The sequence below is a fragment of the Marmota flaviventris genome, chromosome 3, assembly GCF_047511675.1.
Source record: "Marmota flaviventris isolate mMarFla1 chromosome 3, mMarFla1.hap1, whole genome shotgun sequence".
Taxonomy (NCBI): domain Eukaryota; kingdom Metazoa; phylum Chordata; class Mammalia; order Rodentia; family Sciuridae; genus Marmota; species Marmota flaviventris.
This window is the reverse complement of record NC_092500.1, coordinates 131,664,265-131,678,481: the sequence shown is the minus strand read 5'-3', so window position 1 is coordinate 131,678,481 and position 14,217 is coordinate 131,664,265. Positions and strand designations below refer to the sequence as shown.

Sequence of the window (14,217 nt, the reverse complement as noted above, 5' to 3'; positions counted from 1 at the left end):
AAAATTCAGAAGGTGGAGAGAATAATGGCTACTTCAGCTAGGAACAAAGCATGGTGCCCTCACTGAGAACAAATTCAGTGTGTGAAGTTTCAAGGAAGTAGCACAAACCATGTTTGATTTCCAGGTTCAACTCCATTCATCCCTGACTTCTCTGAAGTCAGTGGGGGAAAAAAATGTTTCCCCTGATAATCAAAATACAAAAGAATCATACTTTACAAAGATCAGAATTTATTACATTTTTTAAACTAATCAAATTTATTTTTGCAGTCAGCTTCATGAGAAATATTTTTATTCAGTCAAGACCTTAAAAAAATTCATATATCCTTGAAATTCCTTATAGCAATTGATCTTAAAACTTATCTCTCTCAGCTATATTGTGAAAAAATTTCTAGTCATCAGTAGTTCTAAGACAGATGCCATATGGTCAGAAGGAAACTTCTTTCCTATAAGACCTCTCTGGTTAAGAACACACAAATTGCTAAGGATATATAGCATACAAAAGCTACATTGCTTCAAACATAACTCCTGTGGAGACAAAAGAAAAAACCTAAATAAGCAATCAAAGTGAACCTAGCCAAGTAGCACACCCCTATATTCCCAGTGACTCAAGAGGATGAGGGAGACTGAGGCAGGAGGATCACAGGTTTGAGGTCAACCTCAACAACTTTATCAAAAATTCAAAAGGACTGGGGATATAGCTGTGTAGTAAAGCTCCCCTAGGTTCAGTCTCCATTACCAAAAAAAAAAAAAAAAAAAATGTGAACCTAGATGGGAATTAGCAATCACTCATTTAAGTGAGACACGTAAGTTTATGTCTTCGCCAGCATTTCTTCAAAAACAGCTTGAAACTAAAGCACATGACTAGTACTTCTTTGGCAAGTACAGTCACAAGTAACTGGGAACGAGGGCACAAAAGACAGGTAGAAAAAGAGGCAGAGAAAACAATGATGTGCATCTAGAAGCTAGGTCACCATCATTTCCTAACAAGTGCTATTGTTTGCTCAGCCCATGAGACATCTTCAGAGAAGCTGTAGGAATTATATTTTGTATTTCAGAATAGTAGTATATCAGTAGGGATGAATTTATCTACTGGCTCCTGTCTTGCATTGACCAACATTTGCCCCAGGGAATTAGTACCCCTACATTTTATCTACTGCATAATGTATCACAGTCTGCAAGTCATGCCAGGTGAGCAGACATGAGCTGGTACTCTCCATCTGCTCATCTTTAACCTGCAGTCTCATGGGCTGGCTAGGCAGGTCGTGCATCTTCTATCCTCACCAGCCAACAGTAAAGCTTTGGGGCAGGAAGCAGAAAGCTAGAAGCCAGGACCTGTTTGGTCAAAAGGTGTGTTTCCCCAATCAATAGACAAGGATTCTCAGAACCTAATGACAATACATTACTGCCACTACTGTAGAGATAGAACTCAAAAAAAAAAAAAAAAAAAAACTGCCAATATAGAGCAAGACCTATTTCTCTGGGACCTAAAAGAGAATAGGTGGCACCCAACTAAAAAAGCAAGTTCAGGCAGTACTCAGTCATGCTAATAGATTCAATGCAAATTTTTAATTGGCTCAAAATATCTCTGGTCATAACACAAAGATCATACTTTATTACTAAAAGCAAATTATTTGAATAATAACTATTCACATTTAACTGTATGACTAATTGTATTAATTAGCTAAATTGTTTATCTCTCAGATTAGGGGTTGAATTTTTCTTTAAAGGGCTAGATAGTTATTATTTTTGCAGGTCATTTTTTCCCTGTCATAATGACTTAGCTCTCACTTGTAATGCAAAAGCAGCCGTAGACTCATTTGGAAACAAATGCATGGGTTTGTTCTATAAAATTGTATTTACAAAACAGGTGGCAGTCAGGAGAATTGGGTCCATGGGCTATAGTTATATAATTTTCTTTCTCATCAACCTTTCATACTTTTTGTGACATCTGCCCAAATTCATATTTACCCAAATAGTATGACTTCCAGCTGTACATTTAAGCCAAGTTTTTTTGTTAATGGTTCACTTTTATTAATACTATTTATCTTATCTCATTTTTTACTGTTTTCCCATAGTAAATAAATCTAATCTTAATTTCAGATGCTGTTTCCATTTTCTTGGTCTCTTTATATTCAACCTGTTTATTCATACAACACTCAGTTTCCTCTAGTATTTCCCTTTTCCCATTAGACACAACCTAATACCAGTTATTTTCTATGGGTGATTTCTGAGCCACACCAAAACTACTTTAAACTAGAACTATTAAGCCTGATAATTATTTATAATAAATTATATGTCATATCCCATACCATTCCTAGACCTAAAATTTGAAAGCGACATGCAAGTTAGCTTTGCTTGTGTTAAGATTTTTGTAAATAATTCAAAACCAGGGCTGGGGTTGTGGCTGAGCAGTAGAACGCTTGCCTAGCACATGGGAGGCCCTGGGTTCAATCCTCATAAAAATAAATAAAATAAAGGTATTATGTCCAACTACAACTAAAAAATAAATATTTAAAAAAATTCAAAACCAACATTTACAGCTTCCTTCAAAGCATTGCTTTCTCTTTTTATTTAGACAAATGCTTTTCTGTAGAGTGACCCTTGGAAAATCCTTTCTGCAATTCAGCACCATGAAGATGGCCCATGCCCCTCCAGGTCATCACTCAGTTATTGGGAGACCAAGTGTCAATGGGCTGGCATATGCTGAGTATGTTATATACAGAGGAGAACAGGTATGTTACTCATCAAATATGCATAATCAAAGTTACTAAACATGTCATTACAGAATATGAGACTTATTTATAAGACTTAAGAAAACCTTTTAATAAAATATACACCTCATTGGTACCATTTATCACTTCTCACTTCAGGCACAAAATAAAGATGTGATTCTTTGACATTAACTTTGCATCAGTTACCTGTCAGCCAGGTAATGGCTTTTTTTATATGAAAGACTGAAAGAAAAAGGACAGCTGAGAAATAAAATCTTAGGTCTCATGCTGCTCTTGATGGTAGCTGTTCTGAATTAATGTTCTATAGTGTTTGATGACCCAAGAAAGCAGTGAAGAGCTAAGAGCAGCTGCCATTTGATGGATCTTCTTCATGGGTGTACTTACCATGGCTGGTTATATGATTTGAACCTATAATTCTGATCATAGTACTGTAGCTTTCTCAGTCATAAAGCTGCAGTATATTTTATTTTGTCAACTGCTTGGGGCTCCGAAGTAAAATTGGAAAAAATACTTATGGAAATATATACTTAATTCAAACCTATCTTTAACTCTCACAGTACTGCTTCCAGTGTGTCTGAAAACAAAAATTTTATAATCTTTGTTGAATTTCAAATGAATCCCATGATGAAAAAAAAACTTATAGTATTGCTTACTGCTATTGCTTTCATCAGGCAGAGATAAGAAATTTATACACATATATGTCCACACAAACATATGTGCTTAAATGTAAATGAAACTGAGCCCAGGTCTTAATCTCTTATAAAATTCCCAACTAGAAGGAACAAAGCCTTCTTAAAGAAACAGGTAATTTAAGGGCTGAATTAGGTACAGGGTGGACCTTAGATATCTTGTTATGCCACTGCTCAAAAATAAATAAAACAAAACCATAGGGGCACATCACAAAGATACAGAAGCCAGCTTGAAGGAGCTCCCACTTGACAGTTAAACACCAAAATAAGTACAGTAATGAATTTTAAACTTTTGGGGGAAAAAATAGGAATTTATTATTCTGTTCTGATAATAAAGGATAAATAAATGAGGGAGGAAGGGAGGCTCTTGATCACAGTAGGATGTCAAGGACAAATGGATAGTTCTGGAGAGAATATTGGAGTTGGAAAAATTACCATTTTGAACCATTATATGACTGCTAAATTTAGGTGCTAATTTCAAAAGGAGAATATTTGTATCATCTTTTTATTACAGAGTTACAAAAGAGGGGGGAAACACTAATTGCACATTGAAGAAAGAGGACAGTGCCTTGAACAGATAATTAAAATTAACATGAGGGACAGATGGGCATATAGCATGTCTCCAGAGAGCTATCCTAAGAAGGGCACCAACGTCATCTATGCCATATTCAGGCCCAAAATATATAAGTCTAATCAAAATGAACGTTTTTTGGTTTTTTTTTTCATGTGGAAAGATTGATTTTTCAAAACTGTCAGTATTACAAAAGAGTAAGACAAGAAATTTTCCAGATAAATGTGGCCCCTAAAATTTGTTGGTACTGGAAGTGAGAGGACACTATTAGATCAACTGATAAAACTGGAACAGTAGATAGAAAAAAGTATTTTATCAATGTGAAATTATAATGTTGATACAATACAAATTATCTATTTTTAGGAAAGACAAACTGGCATCATATTTATGAGTATATAACTTAAATGTTTCAGGAAAAAATAAATAGGTGTGTGTGATTTTGTAGAAGGATGTACATGTATATATATCTAGATGGAGATGAGGGAGGTGAAAATTATAAAGCAAATGAGATGGATCTGGGTAAAAGTTATATAGGTGTGTGGGTACCATATTAACTTGCAATTTAAATTTGTAGTTGTTTCCAGATAAGTTTAGAAAAACAAACAAAAAATTTTCCATTTTTCTGTTTAAATTGCAAATTCCAGACTTGCAGAGAAAATGTTTTTACTTTGAATCAGTATTTATACTTGTGGAAATTTGTATTAGATATAATCAGTGATTGTCACACATAAGATTGTTGTTTATCATAATGAAAAAAATAACCTAAATATTCAGCAGAATAGGCACTGGGGTGTGGCTCAGTTATAGAACACTCACCTAGCATGTGTGAGGCACTGGGTTCAATCCTCGGCACTACATTAAAAAAATAAGTAAATAAAAATAAAGGTATTGTGTCCATCTACAACCAAAAAAAATGTTTTTAATTCAACAACATAGGTTAAATTTTAGTGTAATAATATGCCTGTTATTGCCTTGTATTGAGATTATAAGTGATTTGTTTTCTTTATCTTTCATTTCTAAATATATTATAAGTTATCTATGGTAAACATTTATCTCTTCATTTGGATTGAAAGAAATAATAAGAAATGCTTAGAAAATAAAAGTAAGTTTACATGTCTGAAACAAATCATTCAACTATTTCCCAAGTAAAAGTTGACTTGGTAACTTTTAAAAGTCTGGCAATTTAGCTCAGTGGGATACCCCTCTGGGTTCAATCCCCAATAACCAACCTCCCCTCAACCAAAAAAAAAAAAAAAAGCAATTCTTAGTGTTCATTTTATTTCAGGGAAGGATACTCATTCTTCCACATCCAAGTATTCTTGCCTTCATGGATAGTGTTAATAAATGTAGTGTCTACTAATTGAACAGTTTCTGGTGAATGATTTTTTCTGACTTTATGCAATTTTCCTTTCCCAACTTTTATATCACTCTCCTTAGTTACAAAGTCATCTTTATTCTTAGTGTTTGACACTTTCAAGAACACATAGATGTTATTTTCAGAAGATTGATGTAAGGAATATTATTTATTAGCGGGATTATTTCCTTAGGATTTAAAAAAAATTGATAGGTAAGCTACACTTGAAAAGAATGGCTCTCATTATAACATACATTGAACTTAAAATATCAGGAGTATGTTTATGTGTTTTACACTTCACATTAGACATAAAGGAGAGAGATTCTCTCTTGGTTGCTACGGAGAGTTTGCCTGTTTTACTGAAATGGTCTGAAAAATGCAGAACATTTAACCTGGAGAAGAACAGACTATAGAATGGTTTTCCATTATACAGAATTACTCAAGAGTGTATGACAGTCCCTTCTTCATCACTATGAGAAATAAACAGAGCATTTGAGTTTAAATTTTAGCATTAGGAATTTGGATTAAGGAAAATGTCCTGAATGTGAATTAACCAGAGTGGTTGTTGACTTTTAGGAACATAAAACAAGAAAAAATTCTGTTTTTTATAACCAGCATGGACTTAAAGTAACTTAACAGGAAGTAATGTCCATCCTAGTCCCTTTTAGTCTTGTAGTTTAATGATTTCTTTCCTTTAAATCCCTTTGAACTTTGATATGACTAATTGGTGTCTTAACTGTACACAGAAACAATTCAATAACCTAATTAGTAGGAACAGTAGCACTCATTAATAAGGGCCTTGAAGTAATCAATGCCATTAGAATCTTAGAATCTGACAAAAGTTTACATATGTCAGAGATCATCTTAAACAGTGAGCTACCAAAATGTGTATATCAGCGTTCCTGACTTCTGTGTTTAAGCAGCTTATCTACAAGCATAAAAGAAGGCATCATACCAAGTATCAGAGGGAGTAAACTTCATTGGGACATAAGAACTAGGAACAAGCTTCATGCTCACTTTTAACATATAGTATGTGCTCCTCACCAACCTTAAGATTCTTTTCTTGACCATTAAACCATCTGATTAACTACTCCGTGTTTCCATTTTCTATAAGTATATGAGATTTGTTACATTCTTTACACTAAACTCTAGAATTAATAGTAAGCGTCTGACCCGGCTTGTTTTAGTACCTAAAAAACTAAAATGCATTAAAAGCATTTCAAGAATTAAGCAGTATGCAAATTATAATAAAGTAACATTACAGACTCTTCAGTTATTCAACTTAGAAAGTCAAGAGATAGTTGATCTTGATTATTCCAAAAAACATACTAATTGATGGATCATTGCGATTTTTAACTCAAACCAGAGCAGACTGAAATTTTGGAAAAGAACCCAATGAATGATAATGGCTCTATACATGCATATCAACTTTTTAAAATACATTTATGTTTATTTTCTTTTTAAAATACTAGCTGAGACATCTTAGGAGGCACATCTCTCTATGTTGAATGATAATGATGGTACTAACATTAATAGTAATAAGCAACTCATTGAATTCTTACTATGACAGATCTATTGTAAGACCTTAGTATTTAGTCCTCATAAAAATCCAGGTATTATTACTGTTCACATTAATAGATGAGGAAAGCTAAGACATAGATGTGTAGTAATTTCTGTCACCTAGGATCAAAGTATACTAGTTATAAAGGATTCAAGCCAGGTACAGTGGCACACACTTATAATCCCAGTTACTCAGGAAGAAAGATCTTGAGTTCAGGGCCAACTGGAGCAACTTAAATATCCTCCCCAGCTTTTATAAAAAGAAAGAGCGACAAAAATTCAGTAACTCTATCACAAGGTTTTGTTTGTTTTTTTGTATTTTGCTTTTTAAATGTTAAAATTATTCAGTTTTTTTTTTTTTTTTTTTATCCCGTGTCTGTATGCAAGTAATTTATAGGTCAGGATTCAACAAATTATTTTGGGACCCGAAAACATTTTGAGTACCAAGAAGTATTATTTTTCAGCCACAGGACACTCTGAAATACTAAGCCTAGTTTTATCTCATGTTTATATTTAGGGTTGAAGAATTTTGCATAGTAAACAAACTAAGGGGTTTTTTTTGTTCCTCCTTTCTTTCCAGTAGCTATCTTCATAGTGATTTCTGGTTAAGATTTGTAATGTTTTCTCTGGTCAGCCTTCATTTTTCTGCTCCTATGGAGAAGTGCTCATCCCATTCCATTTATTGAACTTTGTTTTATTAATTGCAAGAATTTAAAAAAAGAAAAAAGAAGTGCTGGGGGCAGGGAGCAAGTCTAAATCTGAGCTATTATCTTTCCCAAATATGATGCATGTAATTTGTTTCTTAAAATGGTCCCCAAACTGTTTCCTCTAGGTTATGGGAGACTCAACACATTCACCCTTTCTCCAAGCTCAGAAGGTTGCATCATTTTCTATGATTAATCTGACTGAACTCAGTTGGGCAGAATTCTTCTTTCATTTAACAGACTTTTATTGACCACATACTATGTGACAGTACTGTGCTGTATAACAGATATAGTGCTGCCTTGTGTAGTTGTTTTCCTGTTTATGGCATGTGACTCTGTAAGAAGGGATGAACAGAATGTAACTATAGTTTTTAAAGTAGAATTAGGGGATTGGAGGTATGGGTCAATGGTGAGCACTTGCCTAGCATGTGCAAGACCCTGGGTTTCATCCCCAGCACCACACACACACAAAAGCAGAAACAACATCCAGTTTTCTATATTGTGAGATTTATACGTCTATATACAAACAAGCAGGTGAACCTCCTCGTTGTTCAGACACCTGTTATAAGATTGGATTTTGTAGGGTTCTAGGTCTATGTAGAATATTGTTTACAATCAGTAACCTCTGAAGCTTCCACATTAAATAAGGCTTTACAATTGTACCTGTCAGAAGAATGAGTTGCTTTTCTTTTTGTCCGTAACAGGCATACCCAGAGTATCTTATCACCTACCAGATCATGAAGCCAGAAGCTCCTTCACAGACCTCAACAGCCGCAGAGCAGAAGACCTAGTGAATGCCCACTGGTAAAGACCAAGTCGATTCAAACCTGGGACTGGATTACAGTGGATTATTTCCAACAACAACAAAAATCAATATTCTGTAAATCCCTGACAGCCTAGAAATAAGCTGTTTGTCTTTTATAAAGCATTGCTATAGTGATGAATATAGTATGAGTAACTGATACATACTCAACTGCTACTGTTCCCTTTGAGGAAATGTTTACAGGGGCGGCCTTTTAACATATCTCAGGCTCATTTCCATTGCAGTTATCCATTTCTAAAGCAAGGTCGCTTTGATCTACATTTGGAAATGGAAAAAAGAGAAGACGTACCAATATTGTTTCAAATGTTCACAACTTACACACTACATTTGCTTTGTTAGATATGGCATGTGGATATAGCAAATATGCACAGGCTCATTTTTAATTTTGTCCAAACACACATCATTGATGCTGGGGGTTTTGTTTATTTTGTTTGTTTTTTGGTTATTTTGAAAATGAGCCAGAGCCTTCCTGAGGATATTTTGCACAGAGTTATACTGACTAAAATCATTAACAGTGCAGCCCAAGCTTCTGGCTGAGCAAAATTCTATTTCCACATTTTGTGTTTGATTTTGTATCTGTACTTCTTGATAACAAAAATCAAGATGAAAAGGAAAAGCATCAAGTTTTAGTTTCCTTTAATGAATTGGCCCATCTGACAAGAGAGCTCCCAATTTGAGACAACGTCAAAGCTGGGGACGACTTCTTGCTCTTTCCAAAACAAGCCCCGCTGCAGGGTTGTTCAGGATAGTGCTGGAAATCCCAGGAGAGCATAGCCAGGGAAATGTTAGAGTGAGGGGATTATGACTTCAGTTCCCAGGTGAAATGACTGGAGAGGCTGGGGAGGAGGAGCAGCATTAAGAACAGAGAGGACCAAGTGATTCTCTATCATTGTAGCCCAGAAGGAGCGACAGGACTCCTCAGAGAATAAATAAATATTCCCTTCACTTAATCTGTACCACCAGAATTGTCGCCCCCAAAATTAGCTGCCTTATTTCCAAAGTCAATGGAATTTTACTTCATTAGAGTCCCAAAAATTATTTCTTTATTGTCTCTTTAGTTTAGAAAGATCCTATGTAGTAAATAGATGTACACAAATGCAAGAACTTTTTTTTACTCCAGATTTATTTTGAGTGGCATGCCTCAAATAGTTTATAAAGATCCCTGCACTAAATTTTTGAATCATTGCTTCAAACTTCTTAATATATTTAGACAAGGAAAACAAAAATTGAAACCAAAGCCTTTCAGTTATTTTTTTAAATGAAGATGGTAAAGAAGTACCATACTGTTTTCTTTGTGAAAGTACTGCTTGTTTTAATCAACAGTTGCCAAGTGCACATTGACACAAAAAATTATCTCCTACAGTTCTTACATTGCCCTGTTCACCTTAATTTTCAAAAAGAAACTGCGTGCATTGTTTTATTTACTTGACATGCTGTACATCTACTCAGCTCTGAAGCAAAAGAAGCATAAACATGGTGGGAAAATAGGAAAAACGGTATGACACAAACTTGCCATTTCAATTTAACGTCCTAAAAACTAATCTGGGTTTGTTGTTGTTATTTTAATGCAGGCTGATGAAGCTGTGACCTCCTTTAATCTCCAGAAGTGAAATAAAATGGTTACATGCAAAAATTCTAGAAATAGGTCTTGATATACACATTTTGCTCTCTCTCTTTCCTTTTTTTTTCTTCTTTTTTTTTTTTTTTTTTTTTTTTTTCCTGCTTGAGTACAATGCTAGAACTAAGCATCCACAGAGTAGTTTAAATTTTGTAGCTGAATCTTGCATGGGTCCTCAAAATTAAATTAAGAATATTAACCTCAGTTGTTGCTTCTACTGAAGTTTCAGACCCAGGCTGGGTGTTTGTGTCTTGGCTACATGTTTAGTAGCACTAGAAGTCCATATAAAGCTTCCAAAATTGATACTAAGAGGGTTTTTTTTTCCTTCCTTCCCTTCTCTTTTGCTGTGTGTAACAAGGGGTTGAAGAAATTGCCATCTGTGTGGTTTTCAGTAGTCGTGAAGTGTGCATTACTTGCCCCATCCCCTGGCATAGTTTTAAATGGTAAAAACAGCTGTGATTTTTAGTTACGTAAAAGAATTAATATGATATAGATATGGAAAACTTAATAGCTTCATTAAAAAGATAAACCACTACCCAACTGTGGTTATATGTTGTGTTGTTTCCATCACACTGACCAGATTAACGGATGTTCCAGTTTTAAACTTGAGCCTTACACTTGGGAAAGTGAACTGTGGTTCATTATTTAAACTGCCGGTGTTACATGTCTGATGTTTTGTGTACTGAGAAAAGATGCTGTGTAGTGGGGGGTGTTTGCAGTGCCTCTGGTCTTGTAATCATTCAAGTATGCAGTAGTTTTTGAAAGAATATTATATTTTCTGCTGAAGAATGTGGGTTAAGGGAGGTATCACAAGAACCAAGACATTTTTTCAAAACTTGAAAACCAAGCGTCATCATGAGTATGCTCAAAAGTTGGCAAAAATTTATTACATTTGGAAATTACTTTTTCAGAGTAGTAAGAAGAACCTCTGGCATTAAATTAAGCTGAAATGTATTTAATTTCTTGTGTCTGCAATATATAGAAATACTAGCAAGATCGGGACTTCCCTAAAATGATGTGTTTCTCAAACGAAATGGAAGAGAGAATCTGAACATCTCCACCAGTTTTACCACAGCTGTAAATCAAAGGGGTTCTGTCTAGACCTGATGGTTCCAGTTTACCAGGTTTTGGCCAACTGGATACATAGCTATAAATTAAGTGTCCTAGACACTTTTCTCCTTGTACTTGACCTTCAGTTTTCCCCAGATTGCTAGTCAAGAATTTAAAATAGTTCCAAACATTGCCTTTGATCTCACTCAGTGTCCTTCTTTCTTCATCTTAGAAAAGAAATCTAGGTACTTCTCCATTTTCATATCAAACCAGAACTTGGAGGCCTCATGCACTCTCCTCAGAAGATTCTAACCGAATGACAGCATGGAACCCAGAGTTTAATTCTATGCAAAATTACAACAGTACAACCAAGATTCTTATTTTCCTTTTCATTCTTGGAACTTAGAATTCCTAGCTTTTCAAGCAGCATAAGTAGAATAAACAATACCAATGTCTTCATGAAACGGCATCCTTGTGCATCATTGAGCTTGATGTTAGCCATGTCCCCTTGCTCTCAAAATAGCAAAGTACATTAGAATATACAGAGAAATGCCTGAATGTGACAAGCAAAAAAAGTAATATAGATTAACATTCTATCACAGATATTATACAAAAAAATAAAATTTTGGTTAACACTAGAAAACAACATAAGAATGCAAGAAGTTGTCTAGGTTTTTCTCTATTGCAGTATATTTCCCTATTGCACGAAGGATTATTGGATATTGCTCCCCCCACCCTTTTCAAACATGTGCACTGTCTGGATTCCTATAAATGGCCTTGCAAACAGAAATGGTGTATTTTTAATCACTTTTCCCCAGTGTGTTCACATCCCGTTAGTGTGATAGCTATGATAACAGCCTTCTTACTGTGTTTTCTGTCAGCCTAATTAGCTTGTGTAGAGTTTTAGACTTTAGTCATTCAGCTTATATTCAAAACCAACATTAAAATAGGGTTTTACATGTCAGAAATTTATTTAAAGGCTGAAATTAATTTTGTTTGATGTCAAATCAATGACAAAAAAATGAAAGTAATGTTTGAGCTATCATTTGACACATCTAGCATATGACAACGTAATGCATTCAAAAAAAATACCATCCTAAAAAGTGAGGTTTCTTCAAGCAACTCATGCATTCTGCATTTAATAGACAAGTAAATATTTCTAAATAAGAAAGCCTTAACTGTGGCAGAAACTTTTTAACCTTTTATATTCTAATAAATGTTGAAAAGTGTACATGAGTCAGGCATATCTCCATGTATTTCATATCTGTTAAGCTTATTTCACAAGGGTCTATTTCATAAGTAATACTCCCTCACCTACAGTGGGGCTGACATAATAGTCCATTCCAATGTGTCCGTATCTGAAATTCATCAGCTACCAGACCTTACAGTTTGGAGAAATGCTAGAAAGACTTCATTTAAAGCCTGTTAAGTTGATATATAATAACTTAATATCTTGAAGAATTTGAATGATATGAAGTTGTTTTTTAATCATTTTAAAATATAAACTATGTTGTATTACACTGAAAACCTTTCAGAGCCTGAAAATTTTATATATTCTGTAAGACCCAATATTGTTATGCTGTGACCAGCTTTAGTCTTCTGCCTAGAGTTTGGCCTCCTATGAAATGACACACTGGAGAAGATGCATTTTGACTCTTCATTCTTTCTCTTTTCACATTGCCACATCTACCTACCACCATCCTTTCAAAGAGTTTTCTTTATCTGTATACTCATTTCCATATACAGCAACGAATGCCCTTGGTTGATTCAGAGCTTTGCAGAGAACTGCAGTTAAACATTGTAGTGGGATGTAACCCACACACCCTCTCACCTCTCCACCTCACACCCTCTCACCTCTCCCAAAGTTCTGGATGAAAAACTAGAAAACACCTCAGTGAAGTTAAGTAGTAGCCTAGATCCAGAAAATGACCTTGACCATATAACCATTGTGTTCATTACATAGAACACTTAATGTGCATATGATACCTGCTTCTGCTCCCATTGGTTTAAGCTTATCTTTGTGGTAGTAATATTTGTCTTTGTCACCTACAAAACTGAAAAGGTACTTTGATCAACAAGGTTTCTCAAAAACATTTACAAAACCAGCTTGGAGGAAATTAGAGTGTTTCCTGGCAGCAGCATTTGGAGTAGTAATTGTATTTCTCATTGTGATGTTTGTCTGTGTAAGTAACCAATGTAGTGACCCTTTGGTTTGTTATTGGTGTTGTTTTTATTTTTAGTCTGTGACCCACCAGTGGCAGGTGGTTCCAACCCCTGCTTCTTTCTTTTTACATTTGTCTATTTGTAGGATTGCCAGATAAAACTCAAGATGCCCAGTTAAATTTGAATTTCAGACAATTTTTTAGCTTAAGTACATTTCATGCAAAATTTGGCATACCCTTATCATTAAAAAAAAAAAAGAACTATTCAATGTTTATGTGAAATTCAAATTTAATTGAACACCTGGATTTTGTCTTTTTCTAAATCTGGCAATTCTACTGAATTAGTCATGGAAAACCACTTACAGCATGTAAATTCTTCTAGTCTTCATTATCGTTTGCCTGGAATAGAAGACCTTTTTTCTCTCACCCTCTATTTATTTCCAAAAGAGGGCATCAAGGAACTTTACCTGCCTCCATGGTAGGTTTCTATTTAAAACATATTTGTGATCATATTTAACCTGTAATTGTGCTTTGGCTTAACGTCTAACTTACAGTACTTGTAATTGATTAATATTCAATAAAAACATTTGTAAAGTATACTATGTGTAGATAACAGCTCTTAAGTATTTTCCTTTCATTTCATTCTGACCAACCCCACACAAATGACCTGAAACCATGGAATTCACATAGCCACACTCCTTCTGTTTTCCTAGTAAGATCTGGGTTTGAGGTGCCTTATCCTCACTTTAGCCAGTGTGGGAGTTTACGAAAGTATAGCAATGGCAAGAGAAACATGGGTTCTTTCAAGAAACATCTCTTAAAAGGCAGTGAACCAGAGTCAGAGCTCACACCAGTTCGAAGGGCAGCTCATAGGACCTCTTGGTTGGACTTCTCAGAGGCTCCCTCTGTCCACCTCTCACATTGGAGAAGGGAAGGGAAAGAAAACCAACTTAA

The 14,217-nt window shown here is 34.9% G+C and overlaps 1 protein-coding gene across 2 annotated transcripts in view; it reads left to right on the top strand.

Moving 5' to 3' along the window:
• Nucleotides 1–13,860, top strand: part of Tnks (tankyrase) — a 207,707-nt gene extending 193,847 nt beyond the window's left edge. Inside the window, exons 26-28 of one of the 2 annotated variants that reach the window (XM_027922696.3) lie at nt 2,576–2,732; nt 8,315–8,414; nt 11,334–13,860. In XM_027922696.3, the coding sequence (XP_027778497.1) occupies nt 2,576–2,732; nt 8,315–8,401 (244 nt within the window). In that variant the 3' untranslated portion in view covers nt 8,402–8,414; nt 11,334–13,860. Of the gene's footprint in view, nt 1–2,575; nt 2,733–8,314 lie in introns of both variants that reach the window. The other variant, XM_027922695.3, reaches the window with a different exon arrangement.
• Nucleotides 13,861–14,217: the final 357 nt, after the last annotated feature.